General features: G+C 69.9%; 3 protein-coding genes across 13 annotated transcripts in view; 2 read left to right on the top strand and 1 right to left on the bottom strand.

Moving 5' to 3' along the window:
- The first annotated feature begins 1512 nt into the window (after nucleotides 1-1512).
- PEAR1 (platelet endothelial aggregation receptor 1) lies at nucleotides 1513-10928 on the top strand. 2 transcript variants are annotated; one of them, XM_068922061.1, is made up of 20 exons: nucleotides 1513-1599; nucleotides 2674-2799; nucleotides 2894-2998; nucleotides 3106-3206; nucleotides 3310-3402; nucleotides 3529-3775; nucleotides 4607-4730; nucleotides 4830-4966; nucleotides 5187-5399; nucleotides 5534-5708; nucleotides 6687-6807; nucleotides 6902-7039; nucleotides 7119-7265; nucleotides 7356-7484; nucleotides 8272-8400; nucleotides 8497-8712; nucleotides 8796-8993; nucleotides 9133-9201; nucleotides 10337-10534; nucleotides 10646-10928. In XM_068922061.1, the coding sequence occupies exons 2-20, from the start codon at nucleotides 2708-2710 to the stop codon at nucleotides 10804-10806; spliced, it is 2793 nt and encodes a 930-aa protein (XP_068778162.1). In that variant the 5' UTR covers nucleotides 1513-1599; nucleotides 2674-2707; the 3' UTR covers nucleotides 10807-10928. The 2 variants fall into 2 exon arrangements, with proteins under 2 accessions (XP_068778162.1, XP_068778160.1); XM_068922059.1 differs by lacking the exon at nucleotides 1513-1599 and having other exon boundaries at nucleotides 2146-2799.
- An 814-nt stretch (nucleotides 10929-11742) lies between these two features.
- On the top strand, nucleotides 11743-16178 carry LRRC71 (leucine rich repeat containing 71). Of its 3 annotated transcripts, none has more exons than XM_068922062.1 (16): nucleotides 11743-11799; nucleotides 12168-12288; nucleotides 12416-12532; nucleotides 12732-12872; nucleotides 13298-13373; nucleotides 13578-13652; nucleotides 13753-13821; nucleotides 13941-14100; nucleotides 14238-14321; nucleotides 14420-14506; nucleotides 14660-14764; nucleotides 15037-15148; nucleotides 15244-15332; nucleotides 15411-15519; nucleotides 15679-15800; nucleotides 15887-16170. In XM_068922062.1, exons 1-16 carry the CDS (start codon nucleotides 11761-11763, stop codon nucleotides 16001-16003), a joined length of 1623 nt encoding a protein of 540 aa, XP_068778163.1. In that variant the 5' UTR covers nucleotides 11743-11760; the 3' UTR covers nucleotides 16004-16170. The 3 variants fall into 3 exon arrangements, with proteins under 3 accessions (XP_068778163.1, XP_068778164.1, XP_068778165.1); XM_068922063.1 differs by having other exon boundaries at nucleotides 11756-11799; nucleotides 15429-15519; nucleotides 15887-16034; XM_068922064.1 differs by lacking the exon at nucleotides 12416-12532 and having other exon boundaries at nucleotides 11756-11799; nucleotides 15887-16178.
- The window catches only part of ARHGEF11 (Rho guanine nucleotide exchange factor 11), a 35981-nt gene continuing 32484 nt past the window's right edge, over nucleotides 16079-19575 (bottom strand). For 6 of the 8 annotated variants that reach the window (XM_068922051.1, XM_068922053.1, XM_068922054.1 and 3 more), the window contains 5 exons: nucleotides 19223-19525; nucleotides 18224-18316; nucleotides 17504-17763; nucleotides 17174-17360; nucleotides 16079-17079 (listed from right to left, as the gene is read on the bottom strand). In XM_068922051.1, the coding sequence (XP_068778152.1) occupies nucleotides 17030-17079; nucleotides 17174-17360; nucleotides 17504-17763; nucleotides 18224-18316; nucleotides 19223-19525 (893 nt within the window). In that variant the 3' untranslated portion in view covers nucleotides 16079-17029. The remainder of the gene's footprint in view (nucleotides 17080-17173; nucleotides 17361-17503; nucleotides 17764-18223; nucleotides 18317-19222; nucleotides 19526-19575) is intronic. The other 2 variants (XM_068922057.1, XM_068922058.1) reach the window with 1 other exon arrangement.

The following is a 19575-nucleotide window of genomic DNA, read 5'->3' as shown; positions in this document are numbered from 1 at the left end:
TTGGGGGTATCCCAAATCCCACCCCATGTGCGGGGAAGCCCGGGGTCCGGCGCCCCGCTGGCCAGCTCCGGGACGAGCCGTTTGGATGCGCTCGGGGTGGCCGCCGGCGGATCCCGGCCTGCGGGGTGGGCTCGCTCCTAATGGTGCATTTCGGGGAGGGGCTGGGGGGAGCTGCTGCTGAGCCACGCTGGGACGTGAAAATCGTTATGAGTGATTAGAGCTATTAGTGTAACGAGGAGAGGCAATTAACGGCGCCTTGACATCAGTTGAGGGCGGCTAATGTACGTGCTCGCTGGGAGCGGGGGGCAGCTGGGCACCGGGGTTGGGGGGGGGGCGCGACACGGTGGTGCTGAGCCGCCTGGCCCAGGGTCCCGGGATGGGGCTGGTACCTGGCTGGGGATCCCGGGATGGAGGGGTGACACATGGCCGGGGATGCCGGGATGGGGCTGGTACCCGTTTGGGGATCCCGGGATGGAGGGGTGACACATGGCCGGGGATGCCAGGATGGGGCTGGTACCCGTTTGGGGATCCCAGGATGGAGGGGTGATACGTGGCCGGGGATGCCAGGATGGGGCTGGTACCCGTTTGGGGATCCCGGGATGAAGGGGTGACACATGGCCGGGGATGCCAGGATGGGGCTGGTACCCGTTTGGGGATCCCAGGATGGAGGGGTGATACGTGGCCGGGGATGCCGGGATGGGGCTGGTACCTGTTTGGGGATCCCAGGATGGAGGGGTGACACATGTCCAAGGATCCAGGTGTGCAGGGGAGATCCATGGCCGGGGATGTAGGGGTGTAGAGTGATGTGCACCTGGGGATCCAGGACGGAGGGGCGATACGCACCTGGGGATCCAGGACGGAGGGGCGATATGCACCCAGGGATCCAGGACGGAGGGGCAATACACACCCGGGGAGCCGGGACGGAGGGGTGATACGCACCCGAGGAGCCGGGACGGAGGGGCGATACGCACCCGGGGATCCAGGACGGAGGGGCGATACGCACCCGAGGAGCCGGGACGGAGGGCTGACACATTCCCGGGGAGCCGGGGCGCGGAAGCAAACCGGCGGTGCCAGGCTGGAGGCCACGGGCTCTGCTCCGCGCTGCCGCCAGATGTTGCTGTTAAGCCGAAGGCCACCTCGGCGGCGCGTCCCTCGACGGGGCGGCGGGAGAGAGCGGCGGGCCGGGGCCGGAGCCCCACCGGCCACTGCCTCCGACCGCGCCGCCAGCCGGGGAGAAGCCACGCTGGGCGCAAGGGCTCCGGCGGCGGGTGGCCGGCGGGTGCCGCAGGAGCCGGTCGCTTGTCCGTGGGGCCGAGGCCACGGCGATGCCGCGCGTGCGAGCCAGCCCCGGCCGGGCTGTTGTTCCAAACCTGCTGGTTTCACGCCAGAAAAAGAGAGAGAAAAGAAAAAAAAAAAAAAAAAGAGCTTTTTTTTTTTTTTTTCCCCTTTTCCGCAATCATCTCCTCGTCCAAACTTCCTGAGAGCCGCTCCGGCCCTCCCTCCTCTTCCGACGGCCTCCCTGCGCCTCCTCCGTCCCGCCGAGCCCAGCCCGGCCGGGCGGCCCGCGGCGGCTCCCGCGCCCGACGCCCCCGCGGCCAGGTGAGTGTCACCGGCTGCGTCCCGCGTCCCGGCCGGCCGGGGGGCTCCGAGCGGTGGCGGTCGGCTGGCGGGTGGCTCGGCCACCGCGGGAAACGCGTCGCCACCGCGGGAAACGCGGCGGAGGAAGCGCCGGGAAGCGGGGCAGAGAGAGCGGCTCGTGGTCCTGCGGTTTGGAGGTGGCTGGAAAGCGCCCCGGGTGGCTTTTTTGGCGGGGGCCGGGGTGGGGGGGGGGGGGTTGCACCAGGGTGCTGTTGCGGGCAGGACGCCTGGGCCCCCGCGGCGATGCTAGTGAGGCTCCAGGGGATGGGGGGGGGGGGCTCCCAGCTCGTGCCGAGCGCTCGACCCCGCTAGGAAAAAAAAACAACCCTCTTCTCCGCGGCGGATGGGGGCGGATTCGGAAACGAGGGAAGGGAAACGAAGGGCAACTTTTTGACCGGATGGTTTTTCCAGTAGGAAAAAAAAAAAAAAAAAGTCACCGTTTCGGGAGCTGGGGCCGGGGTTGGGGGGGGGAAGGTTTGAGCTTTGCCAGGCCGGAGGGAAGCGGCAGTAAATCCAGCCGCGGGACTCAGGAAACCTCTGCTTCCGCCTCCTCGGCACGCGTATTTACCGGGGAGCCGCCAACGGAGGTCGCGGCGGGAGGGTCGCGACGGCGCCTTTATCGCCTCTTCGCTCCTCCCGCTCGATATTGCAAAGCCCGGAGTCGGGCGGCCCTCCCCACCACCCCTCCTCTTCCCGCGGGGCCCAGGAGTCCGGGTTTCCCAGGCTGAGCCGCCCACCCCATCCTCCCCGGCCCCGGCGCTCGGCCAGGAGCCTCCATCGCGCGCGCCCGGGTCCGTGCAGGGACGTCCTCCTCCCGGCCTCCGGCTCCGCGCGTCTAATTGCTTGGAGCGGGGAGGAAGGCTATAACGAGAGCCGTTCATCGGGGACCCGGGGCGGCCGTCCGAGGCGTATCGCTGCCGCCTGGCGAGGGAGGCCGCCGGAGGACGACTTTTTCCCGCTCCTCCCCGGGATGCTCCGGGACCGTTTTGCCGTCGGCCGCTCCCTGCATCCCGCCGCCTCCCGGACCGTTCCCAGGCTCTCGGCTCACCGGTCCCCCCCCCACCCCGGCATGGCGCTGCGGGCCGCGGCGCTGGCGCTGCACGCCTGCCTGCTGGCCGCTCTCCGCCCCGGCGACCCCAACGTCTGCAGCTACTGGGAGAGGTAGGGCTGCGGGGCGCTCAGGCCGGCGGGAGAGGGCCCAGGCGTCCTGCCCGGCGCGGACCTGCCTCCAGCCGACCTCCTGCCCTCCTGGCAGCTACACGGCGGCGGTGAAGGAGTCCTACGCCAAGCCCCACGTGGTGCTCTCGGCGGAGCCGTGCGCCGGGGCGCTGGCCTTCCCCCAGCCTTGCCCACAGCAGAAGTGAGACCCCCCCCCCCAACCTCCCCTCCATCCTGCGGCGGGCGGTCCCTTGGGTTAACAACCTGGGATTTTTGGGTGGCGGGATGCTCATCCCGTGGCCCCGGCAGGATCGCCTACCGGACGGCGTACCGGCAGGCGGTGCGGACCGACTACAGGCGGCGGTACCACTGCTGCCTGGGCTACTACGAGAGCGGGGACGCCTGTGTCCGTGAGTTGCCGGGGCGGCCGGAGATGGTGATGCCGGTGATGGGGAGGGGGAGGCCGGCACCCCGGGACCGGCCTCACCGCCCGCCCCGGCCGTGTGCCCACAGCCCGCTGCACCCACGAGTGCGTCCACGGCCGCTGCGTGGCTCCCGACCGCTGCCAGTGCGAGCCGGGCTGGAGAGGCGCCGACTGCTCCAGCCGTGAGTGCCCCGACGGCGGGGAGGGCGCTTTGCAAAGGTGGCGCCGGGCAGGATGGCGGGGAGGATGCACGAGCGGGCCCGGACTCCTGGGCCCCCCGAGGTGACGGCGCCTCCTTCGCCGCGCAGAGTGCGACGAGCGGCGCTGGGGCCGCGGCTGCGAGCGACGCTGCGCCTGCCACCACGGGGCCCCCTGCGACCCGCTGAGCGGCGCCTGCTCCTGCCCGCCGGGCTACGCCGACCCGCTGTGCCGCCAGCCCTGCCCGCCGGGCGCCTACGGCCCCGGCTGCCGCCTGCCCTGCTCCTGCCACGGCGGCGCCTCCTGCAATGCCACCACTGGCGCCTGCCTCTGCCCGCCGCAGCTCACCGGCCCCGCGTGAGTACCGGCCCAATGGGGCTCCCGCTCCAGCCGCCGGCGCGCGCCGGGCTCCGGCACCCTCGGAGCGGGGATGCCGGGGCTCCCGCTCCAGCCGCCGGCGTGCACCCGGCTCCGGCACCCTCGGAGCGGGGTTGCCGGTGCTCCCGCTCCAGCCGGTGGCGTGCACCGGGCTCCGGCATCCTCGGAGCGGGGATGCCGGTGCTCCCACTCCAGCCGCTGGCGTGCACCCAGCTCTGGCACCCTCGGAGCGGGGATGCCGGGGCTCCCGCTCCAGCTGCCGGCATGCACCCGGCTCCGGCACCCTCGGAGCGGGGATGCCGGGGCTCCCGCTCCAGCCGGCGGCGTGCACCCGGCTCCGGCACCCTCGGAGCGGGGATGCCGGGGCTCCCGCTCCAGCTGCCGGCGTGCACCCGGCTCCGGCACCCTCGGAGCGGGGATGCCGGGGCTCCCGCTCCAGCCGGCGGCGTGCACCCAGCTCTGGCACCCTCGGAGCGGGGATGCCGGTGCTCCCGCTCCAGCCGGCGGCGTGCACCCGGCTCCGGCACCCTCGGAGCGGGGATGCCGGGGCTCCCGCTCCAGCCGGCGGCGTGCGCTGGGCTCCGGCACCCTCGGAGCGGGGATGCCGGTGCTCCCGCTCCAGCCGCCGGCGTGCACCCGGCTCCGGCACCCTCGGAGCGGGGATGCCGGTGCTCCCGCTCCAGCCGCCGGCGTGCGCTGGGCTTCAGCACGCTCAGAGCGGGGATGCCGGGGCTCCCGCTCCAGCCAGCGGCGTGCACCCAGCTCCGGCACCCTGGGGGTCCCAGGCGCCCACTCACCCTGCCGCCGCAGCTGTGACGTGCCCTGCCCCAACGGCACCCACGAGACGCCCTGCGCCAGCGCCTGCCCCTGCCAGCACGGCGGCATCTGCCACCCGCTGGGCTCCAGCACCTGCCTCTGCCCCCACGGCTGGATGGTAGGTGGCCGCCCTGCAGCCCCCCCCACCCCAACCTCCGCCGGCGCTGTCGAGCGCCCCCCAACCCCGACCCCGGCTGACTCCGGCGCCCCTTTGCAGGGCGAGATCTGCTCCACGCCGTGCCCCCCCGGCCGCTTCGGCCCCGGCTGCCGGGGCGAGTGCCGCTGCCACAACGGCGGCAGCTGTGACCCCCTGGGCGGGCAGTGCCGGTGCGCACCGGGCTTCACCGGCGAGCAGTGAGTAGGACGGTGGGGAGGGTGGGCTGCAGCCAAGGTGGGGAGCGGGGGGGGGGGAGAACAGCATGGACACCCCCCCCACCTCCCCGGTCCTCCTCACCCAGCGCCGCGGGAGCAGAACCTCCTCCGGCCTGGCATGCAACGAGTTGCGCGGCCTCAGCCCGGAGCGGAGCCGCAGCCGAAGCGGCTGGCGGGGAAACGTACCGCTCACCCCGTGCAGGTGCCGCGAGCGGTGCCCGGCCGGTAAGTACGGGCACGACTGCCGGGAGAGCTGCGACTGCGCCAACGGCGGCCAGTGCTTCCACGTCGACGGGGCCTGCCTGTGCGAGGCCGGCTTCGCGGGCGGCCGCTGCGAGGAGCGCCGCTGCCTCGACGGGCTCTACGGCCTCCGCTGCGAGAACCGCTGCCTCTGCCACCCCCAGCACAGCCAGAGGTAGGTTAGGGGGACCCTCCTCCCGGACGCCTGGGTCCCTTCCCCACCTTCTCTGACCGTACGGCTTGGTATCCCCGAGCCACCGGACCCGGCATCCCCTGACGGGTTTGGGTGCCCCCCCCCGGCCCGGGTAGCTGCCACCCGCTGCTCGGCGAGTGCCTGTGCCGCCCGGGCTGGGCCGGGCTCTTCTGCAACGAGAGCTGCCCGCCGGGCTCCTTCGGGGCCGGCTGCCTCCAGCCCTGCCTCTGCCTCAACGGCGGCACCTGCGACGGTGCCACGGGGCGCTGCCGCTGCCCCCCCGGCTACACGGTGCGTCCCGGCCCCGGTGGTGGTGGGGGGGGAACATGGGGGGTCTGGGCATCCCTGGGTGTTGCTCAGAGGGGGGTTATTTGGGCATCCCTAGGGAGTCTGGGCATCCCTGGGGGGAGTACAGGAGGCCTGGGCATCCCTGGGCATCACTGGGCATTGCTCGGAGTGGGGGGATTTGGGCATCCCTGGGGGTCTGGGCATCCCTGGGCATCACAGGGCATTGTTCAGGGGGGTGGGATTTGGGCATCCCTGGGGGTCTGGGCATCCCTGGGCATCGCTGGGCATTGCTTGGAGCAGGGTGGGGGGAATTTGGGCATCCCTGGGGGTCTGGGCATCCTAGGGGGAGTACATTGGGTCTGAGCATCCTTGGGCATTGCTGGGCATTGCTCGGGTGGGGGGGTTCGGGCATCCCTGGGGGTCTGGGCATCCCTGGGGGGAGCGCAGGGGGTCTGGGCATCCCTGAGGGTCTGGGCATCCTTAGGGGTTGCTTGGGGGTCTGGGTATCCCAGGGAGGAGTGGGGGAGGGGGGTCTGGGTATCCCTGGGGGTTATTGGGGGGGCTGGGCATCCCTAGGGGAAGCACAGGGGGTCTGGCATCCCCGGGGGGTCTGGGCATCCCTGGGAGGAGCCGGGGGGGGGGGACCGGGCATCCCCGGGGGGTCTGGGCATCCCTGGGGGGAGCACAGGGGATCTGGGCATCCCTGGGGGTCTGGGTATCCCTAGAAGGAGCAAGGGGGGGCTCTGGGCATCCCTGGGGGTTGTTTGGGGGGTCTGAGCATCCCCAGGAGGCTGGGGGTTTGGGGGGGGGGTCACCCACATCTGTCTCCAGCACCAGGAGGCAGAGAGCAAGGCGGGGACGGGGAGGGATGCCCGGACTCCTGGGTCCTTTCCCCGGCCCCGGGGTGGGGGGGGGGTGATGGTGGTGGGGGGGGGACACATCCAGCTTGCAGCCCCCCCCAAAGGGCTCGTGCGCCCCCAGGACGAGCACTGCTCCTCCCTGTGCCCCGCCGACACCTTCGGGCCGAGCTGCTCGGGGCGCTGCTCCTGCCGTGACGCCTTGGCCTGCTCCCCGCTCGACGGCACCTGCCTCTGCAAGGAAGGTGGGTGGGCGCTGGGACGGGAGCCGGGGTTGGGGGGGGGGGACGGCGACACGCCGCGACCCCCCCCCCAATTCCCCACCGCCTCGCTCCGCAGGCTGGCGCGGCCCCGACTGCTCCGAGCCTTGTCCCGCCGGCACCTGGGGTCCCGGCTGCAACGGGAGCTGCTCCTGCACCCACGGGGCAGCCTGCGACCCCGTCACCGGCGAGTGCCGCTGCCCGCCGGGATGGACAGGTGATGGGCACACCGGCTCGGACGGGCCCGCGTCCCCGTCCCGCTGCACCTCGGCCTTCATCGCTCTTCCTCCTCGCAGGGCCCCGCTGCGAGCGGAGCTGCCAGCCCGGTTTTTGGGGCCGGGGTTGCAGCCAGCTCTGCTCCTGCCGCCACGGAGCCGCCTGCTCGCCCCAGGACGGCTCCTGCAGCTGCGCCCCAGGCTACCGCGGCCCCGCGTGCCAGCGCCGTGAGTTGGGGAGCTGGAGGGCCGGGGGGGGGGGTGGTGGTGGGCTGAGGCTGGGCAAACTCATTTCACTGCATCCCTCCCTGCTTGCAGCCTGCCAGCCGGGACGCTACGGGAAGAAATGCGCCCTGACCTGCTCCTGCGCCAACCGCTCCTCCTGCCACCCCGTCAACGGCTCCTGCCTCTGCGCCCCGGGCTGGACCGGCGGTGACTGCTCCCGGCGTGAGTGCCGGGGGGGGGGCCCTTGTCCCCCCCCACCTCCGGCCCCGTTTCACAGCTTTTGGGGGGGAAATACCCCCCCCGGGGGGGGGGGACTAGGGTGCTAGCTGGCCCCTGGCTGTGCCCCGGGTGGCGCGGTGGCGTTCGGTCCCTGGGGCTATCCCGGGCGCTGCGCGGCCCAAGGGGGCCCTATGGTCCCGGGTCTGCGGGGCCGTATGGTCCTGGCTCTGCCCCAGGCCATATAGGGCCATGTGGACCCGGCTCAGCCCCAGGTGTTATTGGGCCATATGGTCCTGGCTCTGCCCCAGGCCATATAGGGCCATATGGACCTGGTTCAGCCCCAGGTGCTATGGGGCTGTATGGTCCTGGCTCTGCCCCAGGCCCCATGGAGCCGTATGGTCCCGGGTCTGTGGGGGCCGTATGGCTCTGGATCTGCCCCAGGCTGTATGGAGCCATATGGTCCTGGTTCAGCCCCAGGTGCTATGGGGCTGTATGGTCCTGGCTCTGCCCCAGGTGTTACGGGGCCATATGGACCTGGCTCTGCCCCAGGCCCCATGGAGCCATATGGTCCCGGGTCTGTGGGGCTGTATAGATCCTGGGTCTGCCCCAGGCTGTATGGAGCCATATGGACCTGGCGCTGCCCGAGGCTGCATAGAGCCATGCAGTGCTGGGTCTGCCGCGGGCACTGCAGGGCCGTACAGACCTGGCTCTGCCCCAGGCTGTAGGAAGCTCTAGGGTCCTGGGTCCGCGGGGCCATATAGATCTATAGGGTCCTGGATGTGCCCAGCAGCGTGTCCTCCCGGGACCTTCGGGCTGCGATGCGACCAGCTCTGCGAGTGTCCCCCCAACGCCACATGCCACCCGGCGAGCGGGACGTGCCAGTGCGCCCCGGGCAGGAGCGGACCCCTCTGCGAAGCCGGTGAGCGGGGAGCCGGGGCCGGCGGGCGCCCGGACGCCTGGGCCCCCCCACCCCCCCGCTTCGCCCAAACTGACCGCTTCTCTCCCGGCAACGCAGGGAGCCCCGAGCAGCCCTACACCATCGTGCCGGCCCCGCCGGCGCCCTACAGCTCCCTGGGGCTGGTGCTCAGCCTGGTGGCCCTGGTGGCCTTGCTGGCGGCGGCGGTGGCGGCGGCGGCGTGCTACCGCCTGCGGCGGCCGGGCAAGGAGAGCCGGCAGCTGGCGGTGGCCTACGCCGCGGGGCGGCCCGACGCCTCCGACTACGCCGTGCCGGGTGAGCGACGGCGGTGGCCGGGGGACATGCCGGCGGCCGGAGGGGACCGCCGAGCCGGTCTCACCCGCCCGCCTCTCCCGCAGACGTGCCGCCGGCCCCCGCGCACTCTTACTCCAACCCCAGCTATCACACGCTGTCCCCGTGCACCCTGCCCGGCCCGGATAGAGCCGCGTCCCTGCAGGTACCCGGCACGCAGCTCTTGGCCGGTCCGGACAGACCCTACGCTCCCGAAGGCAACGCCACGCTGCCCCCGGACTGGAAGCATCGCGGCGGTCCTAGGGGTAAGGTGGACCCGGTGTTAGAGCAAGGTGGAGGTGCCGGGACGCCGGGCTGCCCTCCCCGCTCCGGCCCACCTGGGGTTTTCCTGGGGCGTTTGGGTACCCTCGCCGTCCCCGGCACCCACGGCGTCCCCGTCCCCAGGGGGAGGCCACCTGGACCGGAGCTACAGCTACAGCTACACCTGCAGCCTGGGGAAGTACTACGGCAAAGGCAGGCAGCGCGGGGACACGGCCAGGGTGGAGTTGGGACCTGCCTGGGACAGGGCTGGGATGGGGCTGGAATAGGGCTGGGTCACGGCTGGGATAGGGCTGGTACCAGGCTGGGATGGGGCTGGGATACGGTTCAGACATGGCTGGGACGGGGCTGGGCCAGGGCTCGGGTGGGATTGGGACGTGTGTGGGTCAGGACCTGGGAGGGGTTTGGGATACAGCTGGGACATGGCTGGGATGCGGTTGGGACACGGCTGGGGTGGGCTTGGGACAGCACCAGGACACAGCTGGGGCAGAGCTGGGATAGGTTTGGGACAGGGCTAGGATGGGGTTGGGATACAGATGGGAGAGGGTAGGGATATGGCTGGGATGGGGTTGGGACACAGCTGGGGCAGGATTGGGACAGAGCTCGGATGGGGTTGGGATACAACAGGGCCAGGGTTGGGACATGGCGGGGCTGGGGCTGGGACGTGGTTGGGACATCACTGGGATGGGGCTGGGACACGACTGGGATGGGGCTGGGACATGGCTGGGATGGGGTTGGGACACGACTGGGATGGAGCTGGGACACGGTTGGGATGGAGCTGGGACACGGTTGGGATGGGGTTGGGATGGAGTTGGGACATGGTTGGGATGGAGCTGGGACATGGCTGGGATGGGGTTGGGACATGGTTGGGATGGGGTTGGGATAAGGCTGGGATGGGGTTGGGATAAGGCTGGGATGGAGCTGAGATACGGTTGGGACGGGGTTGGGACAGAATTGGGACATGGCTGGGACAGGGTTGGGATGGAGCTGAGATATGGCTGGGATGGGGTTGAGACATGGTTGGGATGGAGCTGGGACATGACTGGCACGGGGTTGGGACATGGTTGGGATGGAGCTGAGATACGGCTAGGATGGGGTTGGGACATGGTTGGGATGGGGCTGGGATAAGGCTGGGACGGGGTTGGGACATGGTTGGGATGGAGCTGGAACATGACTAGGATGGGGTTGGGACATGGTTGGGACAGGATTGGGACACGGCTGGGACGAGGTTGAGACACGGCGGGGCTGGAGCTGCGACGCGGTCGGGACGCGGCGGCCTGCGCGGGCAGCCCGTGACCCACGCCGTGCCCGGCCCCCGGCTCGCCCGCAGACCACGCGGCCGAGGGCCTGGGCGCCAGCGGCAGCTCGCTGGCCAGCGAGAACCCCTACGCCACCATCAAGGACCTGCCCACGCTCACGGCCAAGTGCCCCGAGGGCAGCTACATGGAGATGAAATCCCCCGTCCGGCGGGAGGTGTCCTACGCCGAGATCGGGCTCCTCGAGCAGGCGCCCGGCAGCACGGAGGAAGGTAGGGCTGGGGTTGGGGGGACGGTACGGGACACCCCATCGGGGCCGCGGTGCCGGGTGCTGCACGTCCCCGGGGGGATCTGTCCCTTCCAGCCTCCCCTTCTCCCCGCAGAGATTTGCCCGGCGGGGGCAGAAGGCTCCTCGCCCGCCACCGCCGAGCTGCCGCCCAACCACTACGACTGCCCCAAGAACAGCCACATCCCCAGCCACTACGACATGCCGCCCGTCCGCCACTACCCGCCGTCGCCGCCGCTGCGCAGGAAGGACCGCTGAGGGGCCCCGGTGTCCGGGAGCGGCCCCGGGGCCGAGGGACCTGGGCCCGGTCGGGCCCCCGCGCGTGGCACCCGGGTCCTGCCGGGACGGGGCGGGAAATAAAGGTGCTTGGCGCTGCCTGAGCCGGGGCCACGATGGGACCAGTCAGGGACCTGGGCTGGGACCAGTAAAGCCCATGAAAGAGGCCAGTCAAGGCCCAGTAAAGCCCAGGAAAGAGGCCAGTCAAGGCCCACTCCCAGCACCAGTAAAGCCCATGAACGAGGCCAGTCAAGGCCCACTCCCCGCACAAGTAAAGCCCACGAACGAGGCCAGTCAAGGCCTAGTACTGGGACCAGTAAAGCCCACAAAAGAGGCCAGTCAAGGCCCAGTAAAGCCCACGAACAAGGCCAGTCAAGGCCCACTCCCCGCACCAGTAAAGCCCACGAACGAGGCCAGTCAAGGCCCACTCCCCGCACCAGTAAAGCCCACAAACGAGGCCAGTCAAGGCCCACTCCCCGCACCAGTAAAGCCCACGAACAAGGCCAGTCAAGGCCCACTCCCCGCACCAGTAAAGCCCACGAACGAGGCCAGTCAAGGCCCACTCCCCGCACCAGTCCCGGCACCTTTTTGCGCCCAGTAAAAGTCATGTAATGAGACCAGTGAAGGCCCTGTAATGGGTCCAGGGTTGATCCCAGTAAAAGCCCAGTAAGAACTAAGTGAAAGCGCAGGGATGGGACCAGTAAGGCACTGGTAACACTCCAGTGCAGCGATGGGGCCAGCCAGGGCCTAGGACCCGGGTCAGCTGAGGCCCAGGAAAGGGCCCAGCCCGACCCCGGGAAGGGAGCAGGAAAGCGGAGCCTGCTCCGTGCGGCCCCGCCCCTCCGCCTCTGGCCCCGCCCCCTCTCCGGCGGCCCCGCCCCGCGCAGCTGCCGTCACCGCCGAGCCCCGCCCCTCCCTGCGCGGCGGCGTGTTGCCATGGGGACGCGGGGGGCGGTGCAGGCGTCGCGGAGCCAGGTGGGACCCGCGGCCCCCCCCCCCCCCCCGGTCCCGATCCGGGACCCCCTCCTCATTGAGGACCCCCCCCCCTTTTTGGGACCCCTCCGTCCTGAGGCCCCACATCCTCTCGGGGCACCCCCCCCCCCAAACCCAAGCCCAGGGAGTCCCCCATACCCCCTACAGACCCCCCCCAACACAGTATCTCCCCCCCAAAACCTGCCCCCCCCACCGCATAGGGACCCCCCTATCCCCGACCCGCCCCCATCCCCAGCACCCAGCGATCCCCCCTTTACCTGCTGCAGCCCTGAGACCCCCCCCCAATCCCAGTGGGTGCTGGGGGGGGGGGCCGCTGAGCCCCTGCTCTGCCGTGTCCCCCCCCCCCCCAGCCCTCCCCCAGCCCTTGGGCCATGAGGAAGAAGGGGGAGCGGGCGGCCAGGGAGAAGGTGGCCGCGGCGGCCCTCGAGGAGGAGGCGAAGAGCGCGGCGAGGAAGGCCGAGCAGGCCGAAGGTGATGCTCCCTCAGCCCTGGCAAGGCGGGGGGGGGGGTCTTTGCATCCCGACCCCCACTGCCTGCGCTGGTTGGCGGCCGGGGGGGGGGGTCCCAAGGCCGTGGCCGGCGGCTGCCCTGCCCGCAGAGGAGTACCAGTGCACTGGCATCCTGGAGCAGGACTTCCCCCAGCTCTGCGCCCGCGCCGGCCTCTCCCGCATCCCCAGGGTCACCCTCCGGCCGGCCCCGACCGCCCCCGGCGCCGGTGAGCGCGACCTAGGGGAAACGGGGGGGGGGGGGTGCCGGGGTGGTGGTGGGGGGGGGCTGGCTGCTTCCCCAGCCGCCGGGGGACATGTCGGTCCTTTGCGCCGGGTTCCTTTGGCGGCGGCGTGTGTGACGGTGAGTAAGGACCCGCTTGGAGGCCCTTCTCGGCTCCGAGCGCCCGCTTCCCCTCCGACCGGCAGAGGAGAGCGAGACGCCGGCCGACAAGGACATCCAAGCCCGCCTCGCCGGCATCCGGCGCAAGTACAGCTACTTCCAGCCCTGCGTCCAGGTGGAGATCGAGCACGACGACCCCAGGAACGTCCGCGAGATCTTCCTGCGAGGTGAGGCTGCAGCCAGGTGCCCCGCTCCCCGCCTCGTGCGGCCCCGGGACCCCCCCCCGCCTTGGCTCGCTAGCCAGGGTGGGGGATTTGGGGAGCCACGTTTGGGACTTGTTGGGCTCTTGTCCCCCCGCCTCTGTCCTCTCGCTGTGTGGCAGGCCCCGACAAGCCACGCTAACTGCTTACAGGGCGTCCCAGGGGCTACTTGCAGCAGGGTCAGCAAGAGCCGCTTAAAGAGCGGGCTCCTGGAAGATGGTTCGTGCTCCAGCACGCGGAGCAACCCAGAGCTCCCACTGGTTTCTGGGGATGAGGAGCCTCTGCTTGCAAGACCCTACAGAGCCTTCTGCACCTCCGGGGAGGGCAGAGACCGCATTTGGATGCTCTTCCCTGTTCCTCTCCTGCGTCCTTGTTCTTCTTGTCTCTGGCAGGCTGGAAAATCGAAGAGAAAATGCTGGGCATCTTGAGCAAGTGCCTGCCCACCCTCGCCAACCTGCAGGCCTTGCAGTGAGTGCGGGCTCCCCTCCGCGTTTGTTGTCTGACCCCTGGCACGGGAGCCAGGGCAAGGGCTGGAGGGCAGGGACACACGAGGGCTGTATTGCTGGGCCTGCCGCTCCCATGCCGTGCCTCAGTTTCCCCCCTCCGAGGAAGGCTGAGAGCCCTCCCTGCCGAGGGGTTCAGACGGCGGCTGACGCTGCTCGTCTCCGGCAGCCTCTGGAAAGTCGGCGTGACGGACCTGCTGCTCCCCTCGCTGGCTGCTCTCCTGATGAGCTGCACCAGTCTTCGGTAGGGGAGAGCTTCTCTGCATGGGCTGAGGCCGGTTCAGCCTGAGGTGCTGCGGGCCGGCACAGGGCTGCTAGCGACCTGCTGGGTTTGGCTTCCTCAGGACGCTCAGCCTGGAGGGGAACCCCTTGCCTGAGCACTCCTTCTACAAGCTGATGGGGAACGAGAGCACGTGAGTCCCCCATCCGAGCAGGGTTGTGGCTCAAACGTGGCTTGGATGGGTTGAACCGGTGTCCCCAGCCCCAGCTGGAGGCGGTGGGGGTGACTCCTGCCTGCTGCAAACTCCTCCAGGCTGGCCCACCTCTCGCTGCGCAACAACGACATCGGCGACGCAGCTGCCAAGCTCATCGGGCAGAGCCTTTCCACGCTCAGGTCCTCCAACCGGAGCCTGGTCTCCCTCGTGCTCAGCTTCAACCACATCTCGGACGTGGGAGCAGGTTACATCGCGGAGGTGAGGAGCCGGAGGGCCGGGCGCTGCAAACAAGGGAGGATTTGGAGCATCGCCGGGGTGCTGCTCTCTGCGCCCGCCGTGTCTCAGCAAGAGCCTGCCTGGGCTGGGCTTTCCTTGCCGCTGTTTTGACCCTCCAGGGCTTGCGCTTGAACCGCTCCCTGCTGTCCCTGTCCCTGTCCCACAACGATATCGGAGACGCCGGGGCTCTCAGACTCGCGGAGGTGAGTTCCCCTGCTCGCAGCCCCGCTGCCCTCGCAGCCGCCCCCGGCCACGCGCGAGACCAGCGCGCACGCCTGGCCCCGCTGCCGCTCCGTGCTAGGTCCTGGCTCCCTTCGCGCTGACGCACACCGAAGTGGTGGAGAGGAGGTGGCTGCTCCTGAAGGAGTCGCTGGGACAGCTGTGCACGGTGAGCGCTGGGGCAGACCTGTCTCCTCCCCCGTTTCAGGTGGGACAGGGGGCTTTTTGGGTGCCCTGGCCCCCAGCTGGGGTGGGGGGGAGAGGGAATCTCTCGCAGCGCTGTCACGCTGCCCTGAGCCCCCCCCTTCTCTTCCAAACTCAGAAACACAGCGACATCAAGATCAACCGCCTCTTGAGCCTGCCTGGCAACATGACCGTGGACAAGCTGCCACCAGGCAAGCAGAACAAAACTGTGGCCAAGAAGAAGGTGAGGAGGGTGGACGTGGGGCTCCTGGGTTAGAGGGAGCCGTAAATAGGGACTTGGGGCTGGCAGGGGGGGCAAAGCACAGCGGCACAGAAAAGGGAAGCACACCCGCTGGTTTCGCTGGGCAGTGCCATGTGTGCCTCAGTTTCCCCATCTTTCCAAGGGGTTGGCCATGGAGATGCCGATTGTCTACGTACCGCTGCCTGTGGGGAGGCGGGAGGCTGCAGGGGCTGAACCGGCGCCTGGCGCCCTATCGGCACCTTCGGCTCTTGCAGGAGCCGTCGCGGAAGGAGGAGAAGGGGCAGCCGGGGCCAGGCGGCAGCGGCGGGGCGAGCAGCTCGGCTGCCCTGCCTGGGCGGAAGGAGGACTTCAAACAAACCAAGAAGTGTGAGCGAGGATCCCCCAGGGTTGGGGGGGGGGACACAGGGACCTGCAGGGCTGGGCCCAGGCTCGACGCCCTCCCCGCTCTGCCCTCCCCGCAGCGACCACCCCGCCGGACCCGAAAGCCACGCGCACCAAGGGCGTGAAACCGAGCAGCAAGGAGAAGCGGAGCCCGACGACGGAGATGGAGGTGAGGGACTCCAGTGGATGGGGTGGGGGGCCGCCCTAGCCTGGCCCGATGCTCCCTCAGGGGCCCTTATGCATCCAGGCGCTGGCGCTGGCCGAGGCGGCGAACCCGCTGCTGGAGCAGGCCGAGCACCGCGACGGGAAGGTCTTCCTGCCCGGCAACCGGGAGCTCATCAACCTCAACCTTGCCTGTGAGTGAGGGGCGGTGGGAGCTCCTCCGACACGGAGCGGGGGTCCCAATTTGCGGAGCAGCGCCGGTCTCGGCCCCACGCATGCGGGACTCGGCTCAGCCGCCCCGGGCGGCGATGCCCAGGCATCACCTGTCCCCGACCGGTGTCTTCCCTCGCCAGACAACCACATCACGGAGCAAGGCCTCCGGGCCTTCCTGGCCGTTGTCAAGAGGCAGCAGCAGATGAGAAAGGTGCCGGCAGGGGCCAAGGGGAAGCCAGGGCTGCTGCGCCTGTCGCTGCAGGTGAGCGAGAGGCGTACGGAGAGCCCCGGCGGTGCTGCGGGGGCAGAGCCAGCCTCCCCCCACCTCGTGCCTCCGTTTCCTTGCAGAAGAACTGCTTCCCTCCTGCCTGCGAAGCCTTTGTGCAGCTGCAGGAGCTGCTGCTCCTGCGGGACCCCGTCCCCAAACGCAAGGGCAAGGAGGAGGAGCAGGGCTTGGGCGCTTAGCACGGGGCTGCGCCAGACCCAGCCCACGGAGCGGCCCGCGGCTGGCCCTTGAGGAACCACACGCGCACACACACCTACAGGTGAAGAATAGCTCACTTCATGCCTTTTTCTTTAAAAAAAAAATCTTTACCATCGAAAGGAAGAAAATAAAACAGATTATACAGCATCGAACAGCAACCAGTCAGTCTTGGCTCTATTATATATAATATATATATATATCAGACACCCCGGTGCTGGCCTTGCCTTTACACACGGAAAGGGAAGGTCAGAGGAGGCAGAGGCGAAACGCACCCCAGCCGTCGCCCCTTTTCCCCGGCTCTGCGGGGAGAGGAGAGGACCTAGCCACGCCGGCAGAGCCGCCAGCCCTCCTCGAGGCTGATTGTCCCCCCCCGCGCCGTACGGTTTTCCCCGCAGAGCTGGAGAGCGGAGCCCGGGGCAGGCAGGGAACAGGACCCAGCTGGAAGGAGATTCCCAGGGGCTGAGCTCTGCTGCTCCCTCGCCCTCGCACGGCCGGGGACAGCGGCGCGGGGCATGGCCGGGGACGCTGGCGCGGGGTACGGCCAGCGCCGGGGAGCCGGCTGCCCTCCAGCAGGCAGGGCAGGCTAGTGGTAACAGCCTTTTTCTTACAACAGCAGGGGCAGAGATGCGGTGGTTATTTACAAGACGGATGCACATACATACATATTTATAGTCAGCGAGGGGAGGTGGGTGGGTGGGTGGGTGGGCCGCAGCACGGAGAGGAACAAAACAAAGTGCATTTATACAGACTAGATCCAGCTCTCGCGGCCGGGGGCGGAGGGAGGCCGAGCCGGGGCTGCCATGCGAGGGGTGTGGGGGGGGGGGTCCCGGCTGCCGGCCCCGTGGCAAGGGCGAGCACGCATCCTCCGCCAGGCTGAACGCCGCCCTCCCCGCGCGCTCTGGGCTCGCTCCCACCTTCCAGTTTAAGCCCCCAGCGGTCTGGTTCGAGGCTGTCGGGCAGCTCCGGCTTCGAGCGGTTCTGGGGGAAGACGCCCCCCGCCACCGCCGCTAAAGGGCGACGTCGCCAGCAGGGTCCTCGGCGAGGGGGGCCCTGCAGCCTGGAAGAGATGGGGCAAAGCGGGTGAGGGGGCCGGCGAGCCCTGCAGCACGCGGGGCAGCAGCCCGCGAGCGGGACGCGGTGGTGTCGCTTACCTGGCACGCTGGTCCGGGAGCACTGCAGGCTCCGGAGGGAGCGGGACAGGGGGCTGTCGCTGTCGGGGCTGGGCGGCCGCTGGGACCACCCGTCCGTCTCCGCGCCGCAGCCCCCGACGGGGGTGGCCTCCGCCGACGAGCTCTGCCCCAGCGACTGCAGCAGCTCGCGATGGGCGGTTTCTACGGCCTGGACGGTGCCGGGGAGAAAGAGCACAAAGTTAGAGGTGGAGGGGGGTGGATGCCGGGCTGGGGGGGGTCCGACCCAGCCCGTCTCCCGCTCCGCGACGCCGTGCCAGGTTCCCCCTCCGGCTTTTCCTGCTCCCGGTTCACCTTCAGCCTGTTGAGCTTCAGCGTCAGCTGCTCGATGGTGCGGAAGATGAGGTCGACGTCGTGGATGGTGCTGGAGGGAGCGTGAGGCTCTGGGGGCCCCTCGGCAGCGCTGGGACACGCCGGCTCCTCGTCCCCAGACTGCTGGGAGTCCCGTTGGGTGCCCGGAGAGGCCGCGCCGGAGCTGGGGGGCTGCGCGGGCGCCGCGGGCTCGGTGCAGGACTCGGGCGGCCCCGCGGGCATGCTGACGTAGAAGTAATTGCCTGGAGCAGGGAGCAGAGGCAGCGGTCAGCGCGCCAGGGTCCCAGAGACCGGGAGCGGGGGACCGCGCTGGTGGGCATCCTGCTCTAGCGGGGGCCTGCTGGCCCCACGGGGTGGCTTTGGCTGCCCAAACCCGGTGGCCTGGGCAGGTTGGGAGCAGGCTGTGTCCTTGGTGGCAGGCAGGATCCGGCCCCACAGGCCTCTTCTCCAGCTCGCTCTAGGCTGTGGCTTGTTCCCAAAGCTCGGGTCAGCCCCGGGGCCGCAGGGGCACTCGCTGTTCTTGGCCACAGGGCCACGTCCTCCCAAGGGACACGGCCACCCTGGGGACATGGCTCCCCTCGAGGGATAAGGGGACATGAGGGCACCCTGCAGCCTTGTGGGAAAGGGGGACACAGCCCTCCCGGGGACATGGGGACACAGCCCCCTGCAAGGCCCACGGAAATGGGTAGAGGGTCTCGTTACCATCTACATTAGCTCCGCCTCCTTCCTGCAGCTCAGTTTCTGATTGGCTGCTGCCTGGTGAGGGCGTGGCCTCCTTAGCACCCTCAGCTGGGGCTGCGCACCCCAAAAAGAGAGGGGGGAGGGAGAGGGAAGGAGTGAGCCAGCCCCACCATCACCAGCACCCCTCAGCACCCCACCACCGGCATGCACCAGCACCCTACCACCAGCATGCACCAGCACCCCATCATTGGGATCCCACCACCAGCACCCCTCAGCACCCCACCACCGGCATGCACCAGCACCCCACCACCGGCATGCACCAGCACCCCATCATTGGGATCCCACCACCAGCACCCCTCAGCACCCCACCACCGGCATGCACCAGCACCCCATCATTGGGATCCCACCACCAGCACCCCTCAGCACTCCACCACCGGCATGCACCAGCACCCCATCGGTGGGGGCCCCACCACCAGCACCTATCAGCACCCCACTGCCAGGACCCTGCCACCAGCATGCATCAGCACCCCGCGACCCACACCCATCAGCGCCCCTCCACCAGCAGCTGTCAGCACTGGTCAAGGCCCTGCCACCAGCACCCGTGGGGGCCCCCCTGCCACGCACGGGGTGCGCGTAAGGTGGAGGGGGGGTGATCTGCACCCCTCAGCCCCCACCCAAGCCTCCAGCACCAGCAAAACTCATGCAGAGAGACCCCAAATAGCAGCGAGGGGCAGGTTAGGGACAGGAGAGGGGTCCCGTGGCACATGCACCCGCAGCTGGCCCAGGGGATCCCCCCGTGGCACCCAGGAGCAGCAGCCCGTGGGCGCATAGCTAGATCCGAGCGTGCGGGAGCTGCGGGGCAGCAGGGACGTCGCATCCTGCCATGCCCGGCCCGGGAAGCGGGCCCCGATCCGGGTCCTCCCCACCGCACCCCGAGCGCGAGAGCAGAGGCGCTGGCCGGAGCCGGCCCGGGTGCTCCCTGCCCCTGTCCGGCCAAGCCAGGCTCTGAGCAGCCCCTACCTTTTCGGACGACTTTGTAGCTGCTCTGTTCCTCCGCGGCTGCCGCCGGGCTCGCTCTCAGCTTTGGCTCCGGCCCGCCGCCCGCTGCCTGGCTCGGGCCAGGCGCCGCGTCCTCGCCAGGGCCAGCCTGGCCCAGGGGCTCCGTCAGCACCTCCTGGGAGGCCGAATCCTGGCTGGAGAGCACCGAGTCCCAGGCCTGGCCGGCACCCCCGATGACGGACGGCGTGGGCGTCAGGTCATCCTCGGGCTCCGCGTCCCGGCAGGGAAGGAGCCTCCGCAGGATCAGGAGCCGCAGGTTCTCCACTAGGACCGGGGTGACAGAGGCAGTTTGGGCTTCAGCCCTGGCGCCTGCT

Source organism: Struthio camelus, chromosome 30 (assembly GCF_040807025.1).
Source record: "Struthio camelus isolate bStrCam1 chromosome 30, bStrCam1.hap1, whole genome shotgun sequence".
Lineage (NCBI taxonomy): Eukaryota > Metazoa > Chordata > Aves > Struthioniformes > Struthionidae > Struthio > Struthio camelus.
The sequence above is the reverse complement of the archived record's forward strand: the minus strand, read 5'-3'. Positions and strand labels throughout refer to the sequence as shown.